This window comes from Lissotriton vulgaris, chromosome 6, assembly GCF_964263255.1.
Source record: "Lissotriton vulgaris chromosome 6, aLisVul1.2, whole genome shotgun sequence".
NCBI classification, from domain to species: Eukaryota; Metazoa; Chordata; class Amphibia; order Caudata; family Salamandridae; genus Lissotriton; species Lissotriton vulgaris.
The window spans coordinates 1,679,318,968-1,679,344,313 of NC_141694.1; the positions used below are offsets into that span (position 1 = coordinate 1,679,318,968).

General features: G+C 50.1%; 1 protein-coding gene across 5 annotated transcripts in view; it reads right to left on the minus strand.

Moving 5' to 3' along the window:
* Nucleotides 1-25,346, minus strand: part of ANGEL2 (angel homolog 2) — a 387,853-nt gene that overhangs the window by 97,080 nt on the left and 265,427 nt on the right. For all 5 annotated transcript variants that reach the window (XM_086927870.1, XM_086927871.1, XM_086927872.1 and 2 more), the window contains one exon: nt 6,924-7,053. In XM_086927870.1, coding sequence (XP_086783996.1) covers nt 6,924-7,053 — 130 coding nt within the window. The remainder of the gene's footprint in view (nt 1-6,923; nt 7,054-25,346) is intronic.

A 25,346-nucleotide genomic window follows, 5' to 3' on the forward strand; every position in this document is an offset into this window, starting at 1 on the left:
CTCGCAGCCAAAGAACTCCACACATGGATCTCTAACTGCGCAGAGAGACTTGCTCCCCTACGCAACTCCAACAAACAACGCCCCAGAAAGGCCACCTGGTTCACCACTGACCTACAAGAATCCAGACACACTTGCAGATGTCTTGAGAAGAACTGGAGAAACAGCAAAACCCCAAAAGATCGCACCACCTACAAGACAGCCATGATAGAATACCACCAACGCATCAGATCCACCAAAGGGACCTTTATCCGATACAAGATCATCGCCAACTCCTTATCCGATACAAGATCATCGCCAACTCCTTATCCGATACAAGATCATCGCCAACTCTAAGTAACTCTTCAGCGTCATCCAGGAATTCACCAAGCACCCCAGCGAAACCACAGACAAACCGCGACAAGCTCGGATCCTACTTCCACCCGAAAATCAAGGGCCTTTACAACCACTTCAATGACCTAACACCTGACACCGAATCCACGCCCTCTCCAGCATCGCCAACGGGCCTACTATCTCCTCCTAGACCCCAGCCACCACTGAGGACACCACCTCGACCATGAAAGGCATCCACTCAGGAGCTCCCACGGACCGCGGCCTACCACACATCTACCACAGAGACACCACCGCCATCACTCCCGAACTACGACGCGCCATCAACACCACTGTCAAGACCGGCATTTTCCCGGACGACTGGAAACGTGCAGAAGTCAGACCCCTGCTCAAGAAATCATCAACAGACCTCAAGAACTACCGACCCATCCTGCTCCTCCCTTTCTTCGCCAAAGTCATAGACAAGACAGTCAATGCCCAACTAACATCCATCAAAGAAAACTCCATCCTCGACCACTCCTAATCCGGATTCCAAAGCAACCACAGCACAGAGACCGCTCTACTCACTGCCACAGACATGCACCCTCCTCGACCAAGGACACAAAGCAGCCCTGATTCTACTAGACCTCTCTGCATCGATCTACACAGTCTCCCACAACACACACCGCCAGACTCCAGGACACTGGCATACAGGGAACCGGCATCAAATGAATCAGCTCCTTCCTCACCAGCAGAACCCAAAGAATCCGACTGCCACCATTCCTATCCGAACCCACGGAAATCAACTGCGAAGCACCTCTAAGGATCGTCACTCAGCCCCACACTCTTCATCATCTAAACGGCCTCCCTCGCCACCATAGTCCAGTCCGTTACCACGGACTCAGCATAGTATCCTACGTCGACGACTCCCAGTTAATCCTCTCTCTCACCAAGGACCAAGTCACCACAAGACTCAACTTCCAGGAAGCAATGAAGGACATCACATCCTGGATGAGCAACAGCTGCCTGAAGCTCCACTCCGAGAAGACAGAAGTCCTCATCCTCGGACCCTCCCCCTCTACATGGGACAACACCTGGTGGCAGCCCTTCCGAACCCACGGACCACGCCCGAAACCTTGGCCTAGTACGTGACTCCTCCCTCTCCATGACCGGACAGGTCAATGCCGTCGCCTCCAGCTGCTTCAACACCCTCAGCATCCTCCGAAAGATCTTAAATGGCTCACCCCCGCATCAAGGGAGACCATCACCCATGCACTCATAACTAGCAGACTGGACTACGGAAATGCCCTCAAAGCCCGGATCAACAAGTCTCTCATCCACAAACTACAGACCACCGCAGTCAGACTCGTCCCCTGCATCCCTCAACAGGAACACATCACCCAACACCTGTGCTACCTCCACTGGCTCCCCTTAGAGAAGAGAGTCACTTTCAAGATACTCACACATGCCTACAAATTCCGCCACAACACCGGACCCCAATACTTCAATGAGAGACTCTCCTTCCACATACCCAAGAGAAACCTACGATCCGCTGACCTCGCCGAAACCCCACGCATCCGCAAAGCCAGGACAGGTGGAAGAGCCTTCTCCTACATTGCGGCCAAGACTGGAACGAGCTCCCACGTGATCCTTCCCTGAACATCTTCAGGGAGACACTCAAGACCTGGCTCTTCGACTGAATGGAGCGGATAAACACCCCCCCCCCCCCCCCCCCCCCAACACATAGGAGACCCTCACGGGTGAGTAGCGCACTTCACAGGTCCCTGGTTGATTGACTGCACCCTTGACTTCTGAAGGTGTGCTGCTACCACCGCCATCACTTTTGTGAACATCTGAGGTGCACTGGTGAGACTAAAGGGAAGCACCATAAACTGAAAATGTTCCAGTCCCACTACAAACCACAGGTAGCACTTGTGGGCCGGCATGACAGGTATATGGACACGGGTCTCCTGCAGGAACAATGCAGTCATCCAGTCTCCAGGATTGAGTACAGATAAGGGTTGAGTGCAGATAAGGGTTGAGTGCAGATAAGGGTTGAGTGCAGATAAGGGTTGAGTGCAGATAAGACCTGGGCGAGGGTGAACATCTTGAATTTCTGCTTCTAGATGAAGGTGTTGAGTGGGTGCAGATCTAAAATAGGTCGCAGGTTTCCATGTTTCTTGGGCACCAGAAACTAACTGGAATAACAACCTCAACCTGCTTCTGGCATCCTCTCAACTGTCCCGTTAGCCAAAAAGGCATCCACTATCTTCCGCAAAATGGAGAAACGGTCCTCAATAGTCACTAAAAGAGAGGTTGTGGGGGAGGGGGACATGGTGCGGCAGGGAAGAGAGAAAGAGTAAGGTGTATCCCCTACGAACGATCTGAAGGACCCACCTGGCCGATGTTGGGGTTTGCCAAACTGCATAGGATCGGCTAGTTCTGCCACTGAGGCAGCTGTAAGGGCATGCTAAAGAGGTTTGGCAAGTGGGCTACTCTGCAATGACTGTGAAACTGCTTATTTCCTTATGGAGGCTGGACATATTGGTGATGTGTGGCACGTGTACCAAAGATTCAAAAGAAGTTCAACTGGTGCTGTTGGCGATGTGGGTCAGACCGGCCCAGAGCACGTGCCTTAGCCCGGTTCTCTTTAAAATGTTTTAGAGCAGAATCAGCTTAGTCTCTAAACAGGGGAGTCCTATCTAAGGGCATGTCCATCAGGGAGGATTGGACATCACTGGAGAACACACAGCCGACAGAAGCCAAGTATTGTGCAGAATAGCCACACTGATGGAATCAATGGTGTCCAAGCCACAACGAATCATGAAATTAGTCGCATCACAACTGTACTGAATCGTCTGGGCGAGAACAGGTAGGAGATCTTTAGGCACACCAGAAAGGACTTGTGCCACCGAGCCCCAAAGTAGTAGGGAAGGTGTTGGCGTTCGACCTGTACGTAAGGGCTTACACCACTAGGCTGTTGGGTGAAGAATTCTCTGACAGAAAGGAGGGACGCCTGGAACAGGGTGATAGGCCAAGACAATTTTTGAATTAAAGAACAAAGATTGTCTGTAGACCCCATTAAGGTATATGCCAGTGCCCCATTAAACAGAAAGAAGAGGAAGATCCTTGAAATGGTTGAACTCGAATGGTGTCCGGTGCGACTTTGATCAAGGTCAGACCAACATAGGAGAGAACTATTAAGACTTCGCTCTCCAGCATCGACGGAGTAGACATCGGGGGTCGAAGTGCGTGAGGCCAGAGTAGTCCATGGTGCTGGAAGTGGCGGGAGAGTCAGGCTTGGAGCTGGAGGGAAGACATGCTCAGAGGGTACAACTGGTGCTAAGGGTGAACCATCCAGTGGTATTCCAAATGGAGGGCCTCTCGCCTGCTTGAGGTCTGAAGGTGCGGCAGAGGGTGCTAATAGGGATCCTAAAAGTCAGAGAACAGCTGCGCTGAACTATTGACTATCTGATGTGGCGCGGTGGTTGACCCCAAAACTCAGATTCTGCTTGACCAGCAGTGGGATCGGCTCCAAAGTCTACCTACTTCGGAAGAGATATTATGAGTTGTGGTGCCGCCGTTAACATGTTACGACGAAGGCGAGCGGTGCAACAGGGCGAAATCCTGCTTCAATGTTAGTGTGCTTCTTTGTGACTTACTGGAGGATTTTCAAAACATTACTAAACAATGCTGTATTTCGAAAGCAGATGCAACTACAAAGCTACAAGGGGGACATTTTGATAAACCATTATTATCAAACAATTGCAAGCAGCATTGCATGGTAATTCTCATTAACTGGATTGTCAGCCCAAGCGCAATGCAGCACAGTTTTAAATGAGTCTGACAAATAGGTAATTTAAATACAGCTATACTATGAACTTATTTTACACTTCAGGTCTCCTATAAGTGTCCTGTAATCTGGTGCTATGTCTGAAACTGAAAGCCTTCGGAACTGATCTAGATATAAGTCTGTAAGCTTTTTTCTGAGTTTACTCTTCCACAGTCCCGTGTGGAAAATTAACTTTCACAAACATATGCCGACCCTTTTCACAGTACAGCAAACAAGAGTAATTTATTACATGTAAGTAACAACAGAAATGCAACATCCTAGAAAAAAAAATAAAACCGGGAATTCAAGAGTAAATAAAATGCAAAAAAATACAACATGGCTTTTCCCAGGCTGGGAGGCCAATGTCCATTTTTTACTGACTGCAGCTTGCGGTGAGGCAGGGTATGTAGTTGAAGGCAATTACTGGTAGTGCTTCACAGGGACACCACCATCCCCAAGGAGACTCCACTAGTTTTAAGGCCCCACAAAGGCCAAAGCACAGTAATTAAGTCAACCTCATTATTATCAGCGTTAATTTTTAGTAGCATTAAACTGGGACTGAAAATAGACCGGGCACCAAAATAAAAGTGGCACCCATTTGTGAAATAAATAGGTGAAAATACAGTGCAATCAACAGGCTGGCCCTGGAAACTGTAAAAAGGTGGGCCACGTTTACAAGATAAAAACTGTTGTAATCCGCAAAGACCTGCTGTAAACGTTTTTTGCAAGGTTTGGATCACTGCATGAATTTGAGCTTGTTCCAGGCAATGTTAGTTTTCTTATCAGGCATATCAGCAGTACACACTGAGTTAGGAGACCGTAAAAAAGAGTGGGCCAGGTTTACAAGATAATTGGAATTAGGCAGGTAATGTTAGTTTGAATATCGAGCAAATCAACAGTAAAAAACTGGCCTAGTAGACAGCGAAAAAAAAGTGAGCCATGTTAACAAGTTAATGGATTTAAGCTTGCTGCCGGGAAGGTTAGTTTTAATATCAGGCAAATATCAACAGTAAAAAATTGGCCCAGTAGACAGTGAAGAAAAAGTGGGCCATGTTTACAAGATAAAAACTGTCGTAAGCTGTAAAGACCTGCTGTAAAAGCTTTTTGCAAGGTATGGAATACTTCATGGATTTGAGCTTGGTCTAGGAAATGTTTGTTTTAATATCAGGCAAATCAACAGTAAAAAATTGGCCTAGGAGACCGTAAACAAGAAGTGGAGCACGTTAACAAGATAATTGGATTTGAGCTTGCTGGAGGCAATGTTAGTTTTAATATCAGGCAAATCAACAGTATAAACTGGTCCAAGAGACCGTAAACAAAAGTCGGCACGTTTACAAGATAAATGGATTTGGATTGCTGAAGGCAACAATAGATTTAATCAGGCACATCAACAGGAAAAACTGTCCCAGCAGACTGTAAAACAGGCCCAAAAACAGCCAAAAACCAGTCAACTCACTGACCTGAAAGGCCACGCTGCGACGAGAGTCATGCTGGCAGAGAACAGGAGAGAAACAAACTGCTCGGCAGGCTCGATCCATGGGAGGCCCCTGCTGTGTCTCCCCGGTGTCGGAGGCCGCGCCAGGCTCGGCTCCAGAGTCCGCCATGCCGAAAGCGCAGTGCAGGAAGTGGAGGCCTACGGAACGTGGGTCTAGTTCACACGTTTTAATACCGGATGTCGCAATTCCACGGTCCCCGTATGTGCTCTAAGCGTCCTGTAATGTTTCCTCCGGCTGAGTAAGCTCCGTCCTTGGGGCTGTGCTGTTTCTAGCCTCCGACAGGGGGGGATGACGGCGAGAAATGGCGTGGCTCCTCACCGCACGCCCAGCAGTGTAGAGAGGAGATGGCAAGCAGTTCTTCCGCCAGTGGTCGGGCTGAAATGGCTTCAGCAAAGCGCCAACATTTGCCGGTTCGGGGGCGTGGTTTACTTTCTCTCCTCTTCCCATTGGCTGGAAGGTAAAATTCCAGCCAATGGGAAGAGGAGAGAAATTAAATAGAAAGAAGCTAAGAAAAACGCCCCCGAATCTGAAAAAGGCGGGTCTTGAACCGGGTGACGCCCCTCTCCTCAATGACTGGCCTCCGTTTAGGAAGCCAGCCAATGGAGAAGAGGGGCGGGTTCAAGCCCACTTACTAAAAACATTAAATCTTCGGAGCTCCGCCCACACTGCTTACAGCAGTGCGACTGAGTCCTCGACCTAAAAAGGAATATTTTCCTTATTATGAGACACATGGAGGCAGCTTCACTTTTCATCAAGGAGGTGCTGATACCTAAAAGGAGGGAATGAGCAATTGAAGAGAGACTAAATACGGTCACATTAGGAGATTTTGATAATTCAGCCACAACAAGATTATGATTTCACTGATAGTAAAATTCCAATTGAGCATTTAAATCTTTACTTTGATTTGCTTCCCTGCATATTGCTATTAGTGTGAAGATGTGCATTTTGAAGCTTAAGGGAAGCAACTTTACTTAGAAATAAAATGGAGATGAGTGACCTACAAGATCAATGATCTGGTGATTGTCTAAGACTAGCTCTCTCAGTAAAATTGTTAATGATTTATCAAAGGTTTTTATTGCAGTGAGTGTCAACACCTTCACTACTTAAAACTCTAAGTGATCTACAGGGTCAATTATATTAACTCAAATGTATGATTTGTTTGTCAGGTGCTCACCTTTTGTTTTAGCTCCATTTAGTGAATGGATGGTATGTAGGTGTGAGCACTTGCCTTGTAGAACTAAACACAGTCTACTTACTCAACTTAATGACAGTTAAAGAACAAGTCTTACATTTGTGTAGATTCCACAATATAACAATCCTCCTCATCCTTCTCTGTGGTCTCCTCAGACTTCTCTAATGTCTCCTCTGCCTTTGTCTCCTCTGCTTTCCTTGTTGTCTCGTCAACCAATTCCTCCTCCCCTAAAATCAATCATGACTAAACGTAAACCACAGCAACCAAATATGGACATTCTTTAAGAACATAAATGCAAAATGTGAAGTCTGATATTAGTTTGCCTTGCATGTCAGATATTTACGTACTTCAACAAACGTCCAGAAAAACAAAACTGAAAATTCCGCCACCATAAATCCTCATCTTAGTATTCTGTAATTACATTACATCAGGAATGTGATCAGTGCTCCCATCAAAGGTGCTCTTATAAATCAAATAGAACATAATACAAAATGTATGTACAATTTATGTATTATGATTGATGCACACAACATTACCAGGAGCACAGGCAGCACTTCAATAAATGTGCAAATATTAGATCATGTAAGCAATGGGCATGTGATCTAACATTAACAGAAGCTCAAAGAATGATACAAGCCCATCAGTATGCCACATTGTTCTTAAAAATCTGAGTTTGTATAATCCACATAGCCGGTCACATCAGTAAAGTACAAGTTACTACTTGTGTAACGATATATCTGTAAGAGACATTAGTTAGTGATAGATTCCTTACCTTAGAATATCCCGAGGCGTCAGACTGGATCCGGAAATTTTTGCGTAGCAATACCCCTGCGCGTCGGTAGGCGTCGTCTGCAGCTCCGCGTCCGTCGTCGGCGTCGTCTGCAGCTCCGCGTCCGTCCTCGGCGTCGTTAGCGCCGGAATGACGTTGTCTGGTACTTAGACGCCGCCCATGCGCGCTGACATCAGTTCTGATACACAGCTTTTCCGCGCCAGATACGCAGAGCCATGATAGAACCAACACCGGTGCCATGAAACTAGGGCCCTGAAAGGGGATGACCTTAACCCTAGATATCGGTTCGCAGAACGGGGAGGATGGGTGGGTCGGTAAGGAATCTATCACTAACTAATCTCTCTTACAGATATATCGTTACACAAGTAGTAACTTATGCATCTGAAAGACACGTTGGTGATAGATTCCTTACCTTAGAATAGATACCCCATTAATACCAACCCCGGTGGTGGGTCTGCGAACCAATAATCACACCAGAAAGTCCTGGAGGACGGAACGGCCAAAGAAGCCATCCCTCCGAACTGGACTGTCCAGGCAGTAGTGTCTTGCAAATGTGTGCAGTGAGGCCCACGTAGCTGCCTGGCAAATGTCCTGCAAGGGCACTCCTCGGCCCAGGGCAGTTGTTGCCGTGGCTCGAGTGGAATGTGCCCGCAATCCAGCAGGGGGCTCCTTTTTGGCCATGGAGTAACATGCCTGAATACACAAGATGATCCACCGCGAGATGGTCCTCTTGTGTACCGCCTTTCCCTTCTTCGCGCCCACGTAACCAATAAAGAGTTGGTCATCCACCCGGAACTGGCGTGTGCGATCTAGGTAATAAGAGAGCGCACGTTTTGGGTCCAGACGGTGGATCCTCTCTTCCTCTTTCGAGGGATGCGGAGGCGGAAAGAAGGTGAGCAAGGTAATGGACTGCCCGATGTGGAAGGCCGTGACAACCTTGGGCCGAAAGGAAGGCCGTGTCCGCAACACAACCTTGTCCGGATGAACAGAGAGGAAAGTAGGAGTAGAAGAAAGAGCCTGGAGCTCACTCACTCTCCTGGCAGAGGTGATGGCAACCAGGAAAGCAGTCTTCAGAGTAAGAAGACGGAGAGGACAGTTATGGAGCGGCTCAAAGGGAGCACACATTAGGTAAGTAAGTACAAGATTCAAGTCCCACTGGGGCATCACGAAGGGAATAGGAGGGAACTTATGTATGATGCCCTTCAGAAACCTATTTACAATGGGGGACTTGAATAAGGAAGGCTGATCAGGTAGCCGTAAGAAGGCGGAAAAAGCAGAAATGTACCCCTTAAGAGTGCCCAGAGCAGAGCCCTGCTGGGCAAGGGAAAGAAGAAAGAGAACTTCAGAAAGAGGTGCAGAGAGTGGGTCCACAGCCTTTGCTGTGCACAATGCCACAAATCTGTTCCACCTGCAGGCGTATACCGACTTTGTGGAGGGACGCCTGGCTGCCAGAATGATATCACAGACTTCGGGAGGCAAGTCAAATGGCCTCAACTGCCGCCGCTCAATCTCCAAGCTTGTAGGTGGAGACTGGACACGTTCGGGTGCAGAACCGTTCCCTGCTGCTGTGACAGAAGGTCCTCCCGAAGAGGCAGACTAATCGGGGGATCGACTGACATGCCGAGTAGCTCGGGATACCAGTACCTTCGTGCCCAGTCCGGAGCCACAAGGATAACCTGGGCCCGGTCGCGCCTGATCTTCTGCAGCACTCTGGGCAGAAGTGGTATAGGCGGAAAGGTGTACAATAGACCGCAACTCTACTCGCGACGAAAAGCCTCTCCGAGCGAGTGTCGCCTTGGAAATTCCAACGCGCAGAACTGATGAAATTGCGCGTTCTCTTCTGTGGCGAATAGCTCTAACCAAGGCTCTCCCCATTGCTGAAAGAGGGCTTGCGCCACGTCCGAGTTCAGACGCCATTCGTGATCCATCATGCACCGACGGCTGAGTTTGTCCGCCCTGGCATTCAGAGAGCCTGGCAGGTGTTGAACCACCATGGTCACGCCCTGATGTTCCAGCCACTGCCAGAGGCGCAGAGCCTCCTGGCATAGGGTCCATCGACCCCACCCGCCCTGTTTGTTGCAGTACCACATGGCGGTGGTGTTGTCCGTGAACACCTGCACTACACTGCCCCGGACAGAGGGGAGGAATGCCTTCAGTGCTAGACGAATCGCCCGCAGCTCCAAAAGGTTGATGTGGAGCCGGGACTCCGCCGGAGACCAGAGGCCTCTGATCTCCGCCTCTCCCATGTGGCCTCCCCAGCCCTGAAAGGACGCGTCCGTCACAACCACGTGCTCCGGGTGGGGTAGGGAGAGGAATCTGCCACTGACCCAATCGCGGTCCGTGAGCCACCACTGCAGTTGTCTCACAGTGCCCTCCAAGATCAAGACATGATCGGACAGGTTGCCCTGATGCTGGGCCCACTGAAACTTCAGGTCCCACTGCAGAGCCCGCATCCGCCACCGGGCGTGATGCACCAGAAGGATGCAGGAGGCCATCAGCCCCAGAAGCCGCAGCGTCAACCTGACCGAGACTCGGGATAAAGGCTGAAAGATGGGAATCAGAGCCTGCATATCCCAAACCCGCTGTTCAGGAGGGTAAACCCGAAACTGCGCCGAGTCGACAATCGCTCCAATGAAGAGGAACTTCTTAAAAGGAACACAGGTGCGACTTCGGCACGTTGATGGAGAACCCCAGCAAATGCAGGAGGTCGGCCGTAGTCTGGAGGTGGCTGACGACTGTCTGGGGCGAGCCCGCCTTTAACAATCAGTCGTCTAGGTAGGGGAAGACCGACACCCCTAACCTGCGCAGATGAGCTGCGAACACCGCCATCACCTTCGTGAACACCCGTGGGGCGCTGGTAAGGCCGAAGGGGAGCACGGTAAACTGAAAGTGCTCTAGGCCTACCGTGACCAGCAAGTAATGTCGGTGGGCCGGCAGGACGGGGATGTGAAAATAAGCGTCCTGCAAGTCCAACGCTACCAGCCAGTCTCCAGGGTCCAGGGCAGCTAGGACCTGAGCCAAAGTCAGCATCTTGAACTTCTCCTTCTGGAGGAAGCAGTTGACGTTCCGCAGGTCCAAGATAGGACGTAGGCCCCCTTTGCCCTTCTTGGGTACCAGAAAGTAGTGGGAGTAACAACCACACCCTACTTCTGGCCCAGGAACGCGCTCGATGGCCCCCTTGGCCAAGAGGGCCGTGACTTCCTCTTGCAGAAGTTGCAAGTGATCCCTCGACATGCGGTGGAATTGCGGTGGCATGGATGGAGGGGTCACCTCGAAGGGGGGGTGGGAATAGCCCCTTCGGACGAACTGCAGCACCCACCTATCCAACATGATAGTGCGCCAGTGGGAGAGGTGATGGCGAACCCTGCCTCCCACAGGCGTCACATGGGCCTGAAAACTCGGAAGGTTTTGAGGCGGGTGCTGTTGAGGGAGGTGTGGACTGGCCTCGCCGTTGTCCCCAACCGCTGCCACGGCGGTTTCCATGGCCGCCACTGCGCTGTTGAACATTCTGCGGCGCATGGCTGGCAGCATGTGTGGGGGCGCCCCTTCCGTGACCACGAAAGGAGCGAAAGGCACCCGATTGCTGGCGTGTGACCGAGAGGCCCAAGGACTTGGCCGTAGCCGTGGAGTCCTTAAAACGTTCCAGCGCATGGTCTGCCTTGTCGCCAAAGAGGCTGACGGCCATCAAACGGCATGTCCAGAAGTGTGGCCTGGACATCGGACCTCAACCAGGCGTGGCGTCGAACCGCCACCGTCGTTGCCATTGCCCTGCCCAGTGAGTCCGTGGTATCCAGCCCACACCGGATGGAATATCGCGCTGCATCCCGGCCCTCCGCAAGGGTTTGGGCGAGTTTAGCCCGGACCTCCTCCGGACAAAGTGGCAGCACGTCCGCAACCGCGTCCCACAGGGTGTGGGTGTAGCGGCCCAAGAGACCGGCGGTATTGACAGACCGCAGCCCTAAGCTTAGGGACGAGAACACTTTCTTACCGAACTGTTCATATCTCTTGGATTCCCGGTCGGGCGGGGCCGACGGGAACGCGGTCTGGGAATTGGAGGCCTGGGTGACCAGGCTCTCGGGGGTGGGATGGGTGGACAAAAAGCAAGGGTCGCATGGGGCCGGGCGGTAGTGTCTGGCCACGTTCCTATCCACAGGCGGACCTGTGGCGGGCTTGGACCAAGTACCCACAAGAACGTCACACAAGGCCTCATTGAATGGCAGCAGAGGCTCGCTGGAGCTTGACTGCAGTTTGAGGACCTCAGTGAGGAGGTTAGTCCTCACAGCCGCGACGGGGAGCTCAAGGTTTAAGGCCTTAGCCGCCCTCGTCAACACTACACTATATGTAGACCCCTCCTCCGAAGCCACGGTCGGAGGGGAGACAAATCCAGTGTCTGGCGAAGTGTCAATACCACTGGCCTCCCCAAGCTCATATGTCCAGTCCTGTTGAGACTGGCACTCCAGTGCCAGAGTGTCCTCAGACCCCTCTCAATCTTCCTCGTCACCCGTTTCCTGTAAAACAGGATTAGCAGACGGGGCCTCCTCATGGAAATAAAAATCTCCAAAGGCCGTCGGAAGCGGCGCCCAGCGGCGCCGTTCCGGTGCCAGTCGGACAGTAGGGAACATTGGGGACGGCGTCCACAGTGGGCGCTGGGGGTGACACCCGTGGGGCCGGTGAGGTCGACCAGCAGCAACGGGGCCGAAGCACCCGACGGCATCCGGGCCAAAGCACCCGACCCGCTAGGGCCTCCAGCCGGGACCGTTGGGCCCGGATGCTCCACGGAACCAGACTGAGGAGGGAGGGACCTCATGGCCATGAGGTACCGCTCGATCTCCTCCGGCGTCGCGCCGTGCCCAGGGACCCGAAGGTGTGGGGCAGGCGGCGACACTTGCAAGTCCCGCGGAGCCTCGTGGGCGGTGTTGCCCGAGCCCCCGGCCGCATCGTGCGAGCGCCGGAGTGGGTCGGCGGAACGATGACGTCTCTCCGACCTCTCATGCCTCTTACCTGAGGACTTGAGCCCGATGACCGGTGTCCACTCCCGGAGCTGCGATGACTTCGACCCCGGTCCCTCGACCTCCCGTGGAACCGGGACCTGGAGTGGCGCGGGCTGACTGCCGGAGCTCGAGCCGCTTGCGGGACCGCTCCAGTCTAGCCTTCGACGTCCAGGCCTGGCAGTCGGAGCAGGTGCGGTCGTCGTGGTCGAGGCCTAATCACTTCAGGCACCGGCGATGGGGGTCCGTAACCGACATCAGTCGGTCGCACTTCGAGCAGGGTTTGAACCCGAGCATCGCTACCGGCACCGATAGAGTCAAAGACTCGAGGAAAGAAATGATCAAAAAGATCAAAAAGTTTAGTCAAAAAATCACTAGGGGTAGAGCTTCTCCAGATCTGCGCTAGCTGGTGCGGAAAAAATAAGAACTGACGTCAGCGCGCATGGGCGGCGTCTTAAGTACTCCGACGACGTCATTCCGGCGCTACAGACGCCGGACGCGGAGCCGCAGACTACTCCCACCGACACGCAGGGGTATTGCTACGCAAAAATTTCCGGATCCAGTCTGACGCCTGGGGATATTCTAAGGTAAGGAATCTATCACTAACGTGTCTCTTTCAGATACATAATTCTTTAAAGTTGATGCAGCATTGATCTAGATCATTCAACAAGAGGGGTTCAGTAAGAAACATTTAATCACATCCAAGGACAAACAGACAAATGTTGTGTGGAACTGACCTGCACTAGGCAAGGTTACAAAATTGTGCAAACTTTAAAATACCCTCAAGTAAATTGCAAGATATCTTGTAGAGCTCCAAGGGAAAAAGGGGTTGCCACTTACATCCCCAATTGATGCGGAGGACAAATCTTGAAAACTTTGAAAAGAAAAATAACCCTGAGCAGCCCAATATCAAAAATGTCTGTACAAATGAGAGTAATCTTTCTTTGTCTTTCATTCTTTCTTCTTTAGATGCTTCCAAAATTCCAGGAACCTCTTCAATCAATCTTGTAGACAATACTTGTTGCATCATTTGTTGTATGAACCGTTGACTTTGTCAGGGCTACAAAAGTAAACCAATCACCACAATTCCGTATAGTATAAATAACACATTACACAAAAGTAAATATTCACCACATCCAACATGTGGGATTAATCCATAGAACCGTGAAATGTTTCTCCAGATCCTAGACCCTAAACAACTTAGATCATCTCACAGTATAACCCTGCTTAATTTGACATGTGTACTTCATGCTTCGTTGTTCATAGATGGAGCCCACAATACAAAATGGTAAATTCACCTGGTGTCAATAACCATGCTTGTCAATTGGGGTGCGTGGCTTGGCGCGCGGGAAAATGGCCGTATAGTTGCGCTGCTCTGCCGGCCGTCACTATAATCCTTCTTTATATCCTGCTCCTAAGTGGCCATCCTCGCAATCCTGTACTCGGAAGTGAAAGGTGACACCAAAAGCTACCCTTCGTTGCCATTTTGGGTGCTGATGTGGGCTGCAACAGCTTGAAGTCGTCACCGAGAAGATACAGGACGCTGAAATGGTGGCCGCGAGTCTCTAGCGTGGCCCCGTTCGTGCCGCTTTTCAGGACGACAGGCAAGTGCGAAATTGCGACCGGAGACACTGCGGACGGAATCGGCACCTAGTGAGTGAAGGCGGGACAGCGGGTGCGCCCCTTGCAGAGACTGGAGACTGCCGGGCAGCTACCTCCACAAGAGCGAGACGTGACTGGTGCCGGCTCCGGGCCTAAGTGTTCTACGCGAGTGCCCGGCTCTCCACTGCGAGCGGGGCCCTGTAATCGTTGCTGGCAACTGACTTCAGCCGCACCTCGTGCGTTATATCCTGGCCCACAACTGCAGATCCCCGATCATCATGGAGGCGGTGCGACAGGGCAAGTAGTTCCAACTGTACCATAAAAGCCTAGGTGAGGTGCGGAGGGTGCAAACCTTGGTTTATTTATTTATTTATTTATCAACAGTTTTCTATAGCGCGGACATGGCCCATGGGTATCAGAGCGCTTAACATTTTTATTTTTTTGGTTAAATTGCGCGGCCACCAACAGCCCGGAGACTGTGGCTTCTAACTACCACAAGGTGCATCTTGGGTACCATTGAATTTGGTGGCTCTTGCCTACAGGTGACAGGTAAGGTTGGGAGCTACCGCACTGACAGAGCGTGAGGAATATTGCGCCCTTACATCCACACTCTGGGGCACCCCATAATCACTGCGCCTCTGTGAAGGCACGGTGAGCTGCTTATAATTCGTGGAACACGCTGCATATCCCCCTTTACTTATATAGCCATAGGCCTCTCGTGGTCATACACAGGACATAATGGGTAAACCTGAGAAAAATCAACTCAGGCTCACGTTTGAGCTCCCCAAGGGCGGCACATCAACGCAAAATGCTGCATCCGACTCAGAGCTGGAGTCCGCTGAGCTACCATCAACGGTGTTCAAAACAACGCTAGTAGCAATTCAGGCCAGTTTACAATCGATCGATGGCAAAATTGAGGCGCTTAATGGCAGAATGGACCATCTGTCATCCAAACTGGATAAGCATGCAATACGCCTTGGAGAATCAGAGCAGAGAATATCTGACACGGAGGACGGTCTACAACAGCCCGCAGCAAAAACCATTGACATATGCGATGCTGTATCCCGCCCGCCCGCCTGCGGATAGGGGTGAACGACAAGGCTAAGATCTTTGCTAACCCGAAGCAGGCCATGGAGTACACCAAGACACTCCGGCGTCAAAAACAAGATGCCAGCGCCACCTCAGACGTTGATGAATAATATTGATGCCCAAGTGGATTGCTTTATTCTGGTATGGGTAATGGATGACCACTGTTTCTATGTTGGTAACGTATTGCAGGTTATTTCTCCTTAGCAGCTGGTGGTCAATTTTAGCACAAGCAACATCTGCTGGAATGCACAAGGCTCCAATATCCCAGCTCTGTAAAAAAATTAAAAAACTTTTTTTTAATATGTTACTATCATGTAGTATTAACGTTAAAATTTGGTGATCCTAGGTGACTCACTGTGCGGACACCTCCTCCCCAAACTGCAGTGGTAGTTGTTCTTGAGTATTGTACTATGGTTACTGCATACACGGTTGCATCACTCTTCTTCTAGCAGATGACATTTTTGTCGGAGTGCTCTAAGTATTTGACGCAACGGCCCCCTCCCCAAATACAGCGGAGTGTGGTAGTTGCCACTACGTACCCACCATGGGTATACCCCATCAAGACATTGTTACTTTGGGTTCGTTATTGGGGTTGTTGAACATTGGGAGACATGGCTTTGGCGAATTTGGGCTGCCAAAGTGGGTAGGGGTGTTTTTTGAGAACAAAATTCTGAAAGTGTTAGACACTTTTACCCCAGCAGGTCGCACTGTTAAGTCAGACCAGGTGGAGACTAGGGCTCTCCAAAGGACCTTATGCCAATTCCAGCTTGTCCCACTTGATGCGGTCATACAGGAAATAAATAGATGTAAATCAGGATCTCCTGACGATCCCTGCCCACCAAAGCTATGGAGTTTGATGGCGGAATTTATTGCGCCCACTCTGCAACACATATGGAATACGTCCATCTCTACCGGAGTGTTCCCGGAGAGTTGGAAGCATGCCACCATCTTCCCATTGAAAAAAAAGCCGAACGGTGCTCCAGAGGACTTAAGCAATCTTCGCCCCATCTCACTACTGGCGGCTCCGGGCAAAATGCTAGAAAAATTAATTCAGCGGCAACTAAACAAATTCACTGAAGATAGCAATGTTCTCCATGAAACTTAATCAGGTTTTAGATCCGATTTTAGCACCGAGGCCGCCCTGATCGAGGTAGCCGAGTCAGTTAGGTGGTCGCTGCATTCAGGAGCATCGGCAATGTTGGTGCTCCTGGATCTATCGGCCGCCTTTGACACGGTTGACCACGGCAGGCTACTACTACGTCTGGCAGAGATCGGCCTCCAGGCTCAGGCACTTGGATGGCTCCATTCGTATCTGTCCGACAGATCTCAGTAGGTGGCCTTAGGCGCCTTTTCCTCTAAATCCAGGAGACTGAACTGCGGGGTCCCACAGGGGTCGGCTCTCAGCCCGTTGCTTTTTAATATTAATCTGGCCCTGCTGTTCACGCCGATTGCCAATTGGGGAGTCACTGCAATTTCCTACGCTGATGACACCCAATTGGTTTTCCCGTACTCTGAGGTATCGGAGGCAGCATTTGCTAATTTCAAGGGCTGCCTTCATGATGTGGCTTGTTGGATGAATACCAATAAACTGAAATTGAATGCGGGAAAAACGGAGGTTATCTTTTTTGGGAAAGGCGCCCACCCTCCTGCCGAGTTCTGGTGGCCTGCCGAGATGGGTCCAGCACCGCTCCCCAGCACTAAGGCAAAAAACCTGGGGGTTACATGGGATGATGGTCTGTCTTTTGCCCCCCACATACAGCAGGTCGCTGGAGGCTGCCTAAGTAAACTTAGCAACCTACGGAGATTTCTTCGACTGCTTCCGGAGGGCTGCAGAAAAACGGTTATCCATGCCATGGTCACCTCTAGGCTTGATTATGCCAACGGCCTCTATTTAGGCCTCCCGAAATTTCTGCTACAACGGTTGCAAACCGTTCAAAACTCGGCTGTAAGACTGTTAAGGCATGTTCCTTTTAAACACCACATTTCTCCACATCTACGCATGCTACACTGGCTACCTGTGGCCAGCCGGATACAATTCAAGGCTCTCACACTGGCCTACAGAGCCTTACACGGAACCTGCCCGAACTATTTAAAAACACGACTGCCTAGATACTCTCAGGCTAGACTCCTCCGTTCTAACCACCAGGTTCATCTTCGCGCCCCTCGAGTGAAAAGGGCTCGCTTGGGCGGTAGAACTTTTTCCGCAAGTACGGCACTTCTTTGGAACACTTTGCCGCCTGAAATACAACAGGCATCCTCAGAACCCAGTTTTAGGAGACTACTGAAAACCTGTTTTTTCACGCAATAATCTTAACTCCTATTACTCTGGCTCTTACTGCTCACCTAGCGCCGGGACACTTCCTCCGGAGGTAGCCGCTCGTGCTCTATAAGATTCAGTATTATTATTAATATGATACACTGGCGGAGTCGGAGTCTCGCTATTTGTCTAGCTGACGTGTAGCAAGGGCTTATGGTGAGGCTGGGTGTCCCGGCAGAAATTTAGCCACTACACTGCGTTTTAGATCCGAACATCACCACATTACCAAAATAGTTGACACTCCGGGGAAGAAACACTATAGACCACAAGACATAGTGGAACAATTCCATGCTTTTTATGGTGACTTATATGCAACTCGTGAAGGGGAAGGGATGATGCCCTGAATGATTACCTTGCGGACATCGCTTTTGTCTGGCTCTCTGATGGGCATAGGGAATACCTCCGTCAATCTATTGACGAAGCAGATGTTAAAGAGGCGATTATGTCCCTACCCAATAAGGCTCCTAAGCCAGATAGGCTCACAGCTGAATTTTATAAATAATATTCTGATCTCAATACCCCTCATCTCCTTGAAATGTACGCAGAGGCCCACGATTCAGGCATTCTTCCTCCCTCCCTGCGACAGGCTCTTATCATTACATTACTGAACAAGCATTTACAATGCAATGGTCTCGGCAATATTATAGGTAGAGCTATTGGTATTGCTCATTTTTTTAAATCTTTTTTGTATCCCTAAATAAATGGCATTGTAATTTCTATTGGCATTAGCTTTTTTTTTGCATATGTGGTACCTATTGCATTAGCAGAGAGAGAGTGAGGTAGTGAGATAGAGAGAGAGAGAGTGAGGTATTGAAATAGAGAGAGAGTGAGGTAGTGAGAGAGTGAGGTAGATAGAGAGTGAGGTAGTGAGATAGAGAGTGAGGTAGTGAAAGAGTGAGGTAGTGAGGGAGAGGAATGTTGTGAGGTAGTGAGATATAAGCATAGAGTGATGTGATGTAGTGAGATGAGAGAGAGGTAGTGAAAGAGAGTGAAAGTGAGTTAGTGAGATAGAAAGAGTGAGGTAGTGAGATAGAGAGTGATTGAGGTAGTGAGTTAGAGAGAGAGTGAAGTTGTGAGCTAGAGAGTGAGTTAGTGAGAGAGTGATGTAGTGAGATAGATAGAGTGGAGTAGTGAGGTAGAGAGAGTTATGTAGTGAGGGAGAGGTAGATAGAGAATGAGGTAGTGAGAGACAGAGTGAGGTAGTGAAAGAGTGAGGTAGTGAGGGAGAGGGATGTTCTGAGGTAGTGAGATAGAAACAGTGAGCGAGTTTGTCAGATAGTGAGATAGAGAGAGAGTGAGGTAGTGAGTTAGAGAGTGAGGTAGTGAGGTAGTGAGATAGAGAGTGAGTTAGTGAGAGAGTGATGTAGGGAATTTTTGAGGGAGTCAGTCGTGATATAGTGAGGTAGTGATAGTGAGATAGAAATAGATAGAGTGAGGTAGTAAGATATAGAGAGAGAGAGCTAGTGAGATAGAGAGAAAGAGTAAAGTTGTGAGGTAGTGTGTTTGAGAGTGATGTGAAATGCATGCTAACAATAAGCAACAAACAAACATGCTACAAATACCGCCCACCCCAAGACCGGCACTTACCTCTCATGCCGCTGATCAGCACACATAAGCTGCCAGGAGAACCAAGAACAATCTATCCCAGGCTCATTAGCGCTCGTTCCACTGCCGTTCGTGGACCTGGCATAAAAGGCAACAGTTTCCTGATACACCACCAAACTCTCCATGCACAAGAGAAACAAGAGCGGCGACCTCATCAGAGGGAGTGTGCGGGAAAAAGACACGGACAGCGGGAGGGGAGCACCCCTGGGAGTTGGAGGGCCCGCTTTGGCCTGTCTCTATCGAGAGAGCCTGCTGTCACTTGAGAGCAGGCCTTGGGTTAGAGGGATCCCTCAGAGGTTGCAGCGCCTTTTGTAAAGTGATCTCCTCCAAACACATTCCCAAAATCCCAAACAGGAGGTGAGGAAGGACCAGGGCACCACAGCGAGCAGGCAAGCCCCAAGCTAGTTAATGGGGCTTTAAGGGGAAACAGAGGCCCGGACTGTATCACGTCTTCAGAGGCACAGAGCCGCCTCTGTCTCCCCCTCATAGGGACCGAAATCCCCTATGATTTGGCGACTCCGGGCACCGATCCCGTTATTGCTCTTCTGGTGTCATGAATGGAGGGGTGATAACTTTATAGTGAGTGCGTGATTTTTCCGTTTGTTTCTTCTATAAATGTATGACATGGCTGAGCAAATGGGAAGTAGGTTTAAAAGAAAAAGAAGATAAAATCATCTAATGTCTCCCTTTAGGTTCCTCACAGCTTCCACTTAAAATCATTCATTAGTTCACCCCGGGCCCGGGAGGAGCACATTTCACAGTCGGCAGTGTTTGTCCTGAGGGTGACCAGAAGTACAGAACTAGAGCTCCAGGTCACCTCTGCTAGCCTCCTCCTTCTAATTTCCTATATTGTCAATTCCTGTTTCTACTCCTTATCCTACCCCCCGTCACCCCTCCCCTGCGCGACTTACCCACACCCAGAGCTTTGAGTGTTCCCAGTCTGACAGGCAGTGACATTGCGTGACAGATCAGCATGCTCTCCCCTTCGTCCCTACCCTATGGCTGCATCAGAATAATGCTAAGCCCTGTCGCACTAGCAAGTTGGAGGAGTTGTCTTCTCTAATCTGCCTGGTGTTCTCTGTAGCTAAAGTGTGGTTGTCTTTTCAAAGTGGTGCTTGCAAGCCCTAATGTTAAGGGGTGGGGTGACTGTACCTCCAGTGATCTGTATAAAGGATGAATGGTTATGACAACTGGTATGCGCTCGCGGCGGCTGCACCGGAATGCCAATGAGGAGGCAGCTGTCTCGGCTGGTCTGCAGGTGAGTTATGGCTCCTGTCAGAAGGGAGGCAGGTCTGTGACTGCAGCAAAGTTAAACTCTGAAGCAGTGTTGCCAGGAAGAGTGTTTGGGGGCATTTAGGACAATGGCACGAGCCATGTGCCCATGGGGGCGGGGGGACACAGATGTGCAGTGAGCACAAGAGTGGGTAGAGAGAGGGGAGGCAAGCATGGCACACCGCTGGCGGCCTCAACGCTTCACTGCTCTACTAGTGTCTCGTGCCACACACAAATGAGGATGGGGCCCAGGGGGAAGAGCTGTCTGGTCTGGTCGTAAGAATGGACTGGAGCAGGCGTCTGTCAACACGTGGGTTACAGGCCGCGGCTCGGGGCATTCACGGAGTCAAGAATGTATAATGGGTGGAAGATGGATGAGAGTGGGAATGGGGACCTCGGAGGTCTAAAGGGGGGATGGGTCCAGCAGAGCTAATATAGGAGGATGCCTAAGGAGGGCTCATGAAAGGACGTCGCGCAAGATGGATCAGGGCTGCTAGGGAGTCTAGCGAAACGTAAATAGGGGCAGTAGGGGGAGGGCAGATTAAGATGGGTTTCAGTGCTGCGAGCGCTGAGAGGTCAATGCAGGGTCAGGCACTGTCACAATGCCTTCTTTGGGCCACTGTCAGTGTGATTTGGTGCAAGAACGTACTCTTATTTGTTGTAAGTGTCTGTGAGGTGCCAACAGCGGCAGAGGGCGATCAAAGGAAGGGTAGGTGCGAAGTACGCGGCAATAAGAGCTTGAGAAGGGGGGCCGGATTAGAGTGGTGGGTGAGCCGGTCGAGGGTTGCGGATGCGGGGATGGCGAGGCGCGGTAGCACAGGGTGTGGCCTGGAAGATCGGAGAGAGGGGTGGCGGGCTCCCCTGGGTGAGACCAGCCAGGGGCTGGAGAGATGGGAGACTGCTGCGCAGCATGTCTAGCTCTAGGACGGCCTGGCCGATGAGAGGGTCAGCAGGGGGAATTCCACGGACGCCCAGCTAATTGCGAGGGTTGGCCGGTTAGATGTTGCACGTTACACTACTAGATGCGCAACAATTATTTATTTATGCGTGTTTGTGTGGCGCGGACTTCACCCGAAGGCGGCAGAGCGCTTCGCAATAGGAGCTTAGAGCAAAAGACCATTAATGTGGCTTAGCAGCACATCGGTCTCAGCAACCAAGAAAAACCATTGATCGGAAGATGGTGGGAACGAGAGCGAGAGCAGCCTACCTCAACCTTACCAGCAGCAAAATGGCGGCCTCAAGCATACGAAATTTTTCGGATTTGGGGGCGCGTTTTGCTGTCCTGAGTGACGGACGACGTCACTGTCTAAAGAACAGCAAAACTTACGCCCCCAAATCCGAAAAAGACGGGGCTAAATCGGAGCGACGCATCGCTCCTCCAATGGCTGGCCTCCGTTTAGGAAGCCAGCCAATGGAGGAGAGACAGGGAAGGGAGGCAGGTTCTAAAGCCCTACTAAGTAACATTAAATCTCCGGACCGGAAGCTGTGCGCGCAGCTTATAGGTCCCCTCGACCTAAAAAGGATAAATCTCCTGTCTTCTGCGAGTCGTATCGCCCCTTATCACTTAATAATTTAGATACTAGCGAATATCATTGCTATTAAACTACAACCCCTGCTACCCACTATAGTGCTGCCAGACCAATCCGGTTTTATCCCAGACCGGTCTACTACCAATAACTTACGTACGATATTTGTCATGTTCCAGGTCTTGAATCCTGATCTCCCAGCGGCAGCGGTCATGCTTGACGCTGCCAAGGCATTTGATACAGGTTTTATATTTTACGCAGATTGGGATTCCCAGAGGTATTGATGCGGTGGCTTCAGATTCTCTATAGTGATACATCGGCTAGAGTGAGGGTGGGCGGATTGACATCTGAACCTCTCGACATAAGGTGTGGCACTCGTCAGGGGTGCCCCTTATCTCCCCTGCTATTCGCTATAATGATGGAGCCGCTCGCCTGCATAATTCGCCAGAGGCATAAACACACTGCACTTAATTTTGAACACAGACCCGTCGGCTTATCCATGTACGTAGATGACATGGTCCTTTTCATTCGCGATCCACAGGTCCATCTCTCTTTGGTGCTACGTGAATATATTCGGTTTGGCCTGTATTCCGGTTTGACCAGGAATTGGGATAAATCGGTGATAATCCCACTCGCACTGTGCACTTCCTCTCCCTCACTGGAATATACCCTAGTCGGGACAACTGACCCTGTTAAATACCTAGTGATCTGGGTGCATCGGGATCCAGCAACGGTCATAAAAGAAAACTACGGCACTGCATACACTGCTCTGACAGCTCAGGCGGAGAGATGGTTTCGGCTTCTCCCGTCATTGGCTGACCGCATTGCTGTGATAAAGATGGTCATTGTTCCACGTTTTTTGTACCTATTTTGCAACATTCCTATTAAGCTGAACAAACATTTCTTTTCTATGCTTAAATCACAACTTCTCTCATTAGTATGGGGTGGCAAGCAGACAAGGGTTGGTTGGGCCACGCTCACTCTCCCCTTTACGCGGGGGTATTTGGGGCACCCGATTTATACATCTATTACCTGTGCGCATAGGCTCAACACGCCTTTTACTGGTTTAAGCCGCACGCATTCACCCCGCATGCCGCGGTGGAGGACGGGGATGCTCATCCGACACCGCTGACAGGAATTATCATGCACACACATATGGGGACTCGGGATATCGAAATAAACACCATTGACACAACAGTTGCAGCGTGGCAGGCGATCGGTAAATTGGTGGATAAACTCCCTCTATATGCGCCGGCTTTGCCGCTGGCAGGGCATGCGGCGCTCTCTGTCACATGTGACAAAGCGCTGCGCGAGGTGGGGGATAACACATGCAGGATCTATTCCCAGATGGCACATTCTTGGACGATGCAGACATGGGATTTGTTGTTAATCCTACCCCACTCTTCCTTTACACTGGATATAGATTAAAGAGGGCTATCAAAAGCCATTACCCATCCTTCCCTGCCGAACCTTCGACCCTTATAGCTCTACAGTCACTGATAGTAGTTCCCTCAAAGAAAAAGCTCATTTCTAAATTGTACAGGTCGATACAGGAGGTGCTGGTGTGGAGGGGGGATAAAAGTCTAAACCGATGGAACTCCATATTAGACCCCCACATCCAGCTGTATGTTTGGGAACATATATGCATGCTGACAAGCAAATTATAGCCGAACGGTAACTTGCCGATTCTACATTTCAAGTTTCTCCACCAAACGTATCATACACCTGTCAAATTACACAAACTGGGGCTCGGCTCAATGCAGGGTATGTGGACATGGGGAGGCTGACTTTCTCCATCTTGCTTGGAGCTGTGGTTCAGTTCTACAATTTTGGGATGAGGTGATCAGCAGGATACACACCATGACGGGGGCCCTACTCCTGTGTACACCTATGACATGTCTACTCCATCATGTACCCACATTAAGGGGCGTACAGGCTAGATTTGTACGCATAGCCTGCTACTAGCCAAGAGACGTGTGGCGATTGCTTGGGATAGTAAACTTACTCCTAAAACAAAGTTGGGTCAAAGATCTGGTCTACTGTCAGGAAACTTAAGCACTATATGCTGAAGAACTGCCCACAACTTCTCGCCCTAAGGGCATATGGGAGCCGTTGAGACAGTACCAATTGCACCAGGCTCAGAGTCTCGACATCAGTCAGCATCATATCGCTGTTTGTATATGTGTAATGTGAACAATTGTAGAAAAGGCCAGGGCGCGGCCTGTTGCTCTGGGCATTAATCTACCTACAGATCATGTACGATATACTTTTAGCTGTCAACCTGTGCATGTATTGCTCTTTTTTTCTGTTCTTGTTTTTTTACGTTCTGCTAAAGGCATGTATCAGATTGTTCTTGATATGGTGCTCTGTTTGCACATGCTACAAAATCTCAAAGAAATTAAAAAAAAAAAAATCATGCTTGTCAATATGTGTAATTCTAACTTCAAAGTAAATTCCGGAATCAACTGAGGCACAAACATGCTAAATTATATATATATATATATATTTATAGAGAGAGTGCTACACCCTATGTCACCTTACAATCCCTGTGCCTGCTGTCATGCCTTGATATCTTACTACTAGCTCACCTAAGATATAGTCTTCACACCATACCGTTCTGTTGTCATATTCCCAATGCAATCCAACAATTCTCAAATCGGTTTATAAACCGACAATAACCAACACCGTCAGAATTCGCACATTGGCGCACCTCAAACCAGAGTGGTACTAAACTCTGTATTGCACCGTTTTCCATATAGTTGTGACGTTCAGCTTCTATTAAAAAAGCCATCCTTGGATCCGGAGTGTTCAAAAAATTACAGGCCCATTTCCTTGCTTCCGTTTCCTGCTAAAATTGTTGAACGCATGGTTAGCATAACCCTCTCTAAAAATCTGAAGCAGCATCAACTGCTGGAGGAAGTTCAATTTGGATTCCAGCAGGCCCATGGGACCTAAACGGCCCTGGTGATTGCTATGGATGAGCTTTAAAGGCGAGGAGACAGGGGACAGGCAGCAGCATTGATCCTGCTTGACCTGTCTGCCGCCTTTGATACAGTTAACCAAGAAATCCTATTGAGAAGATTGAGTGAGGCTGGGGTGAGGGGCTGCGCCCTGCGCTGCTTTCGTTCCTTTTTGCAGGATAGACAGCAGGCGGTGTCCCTCCCCCATTTCCAATCCGCTTTCTCCCGGGTGCCGCACGGGGTTCCTCAAGGATCGGCAATTAGCCCTATTTTATTTAATCTATATTTAAAACCCCCGATTACGGTCATTAAGTCTTATAAGATCAATACTATAAACTACACGGACGACACACAGTTGATCCTCTCCTTTG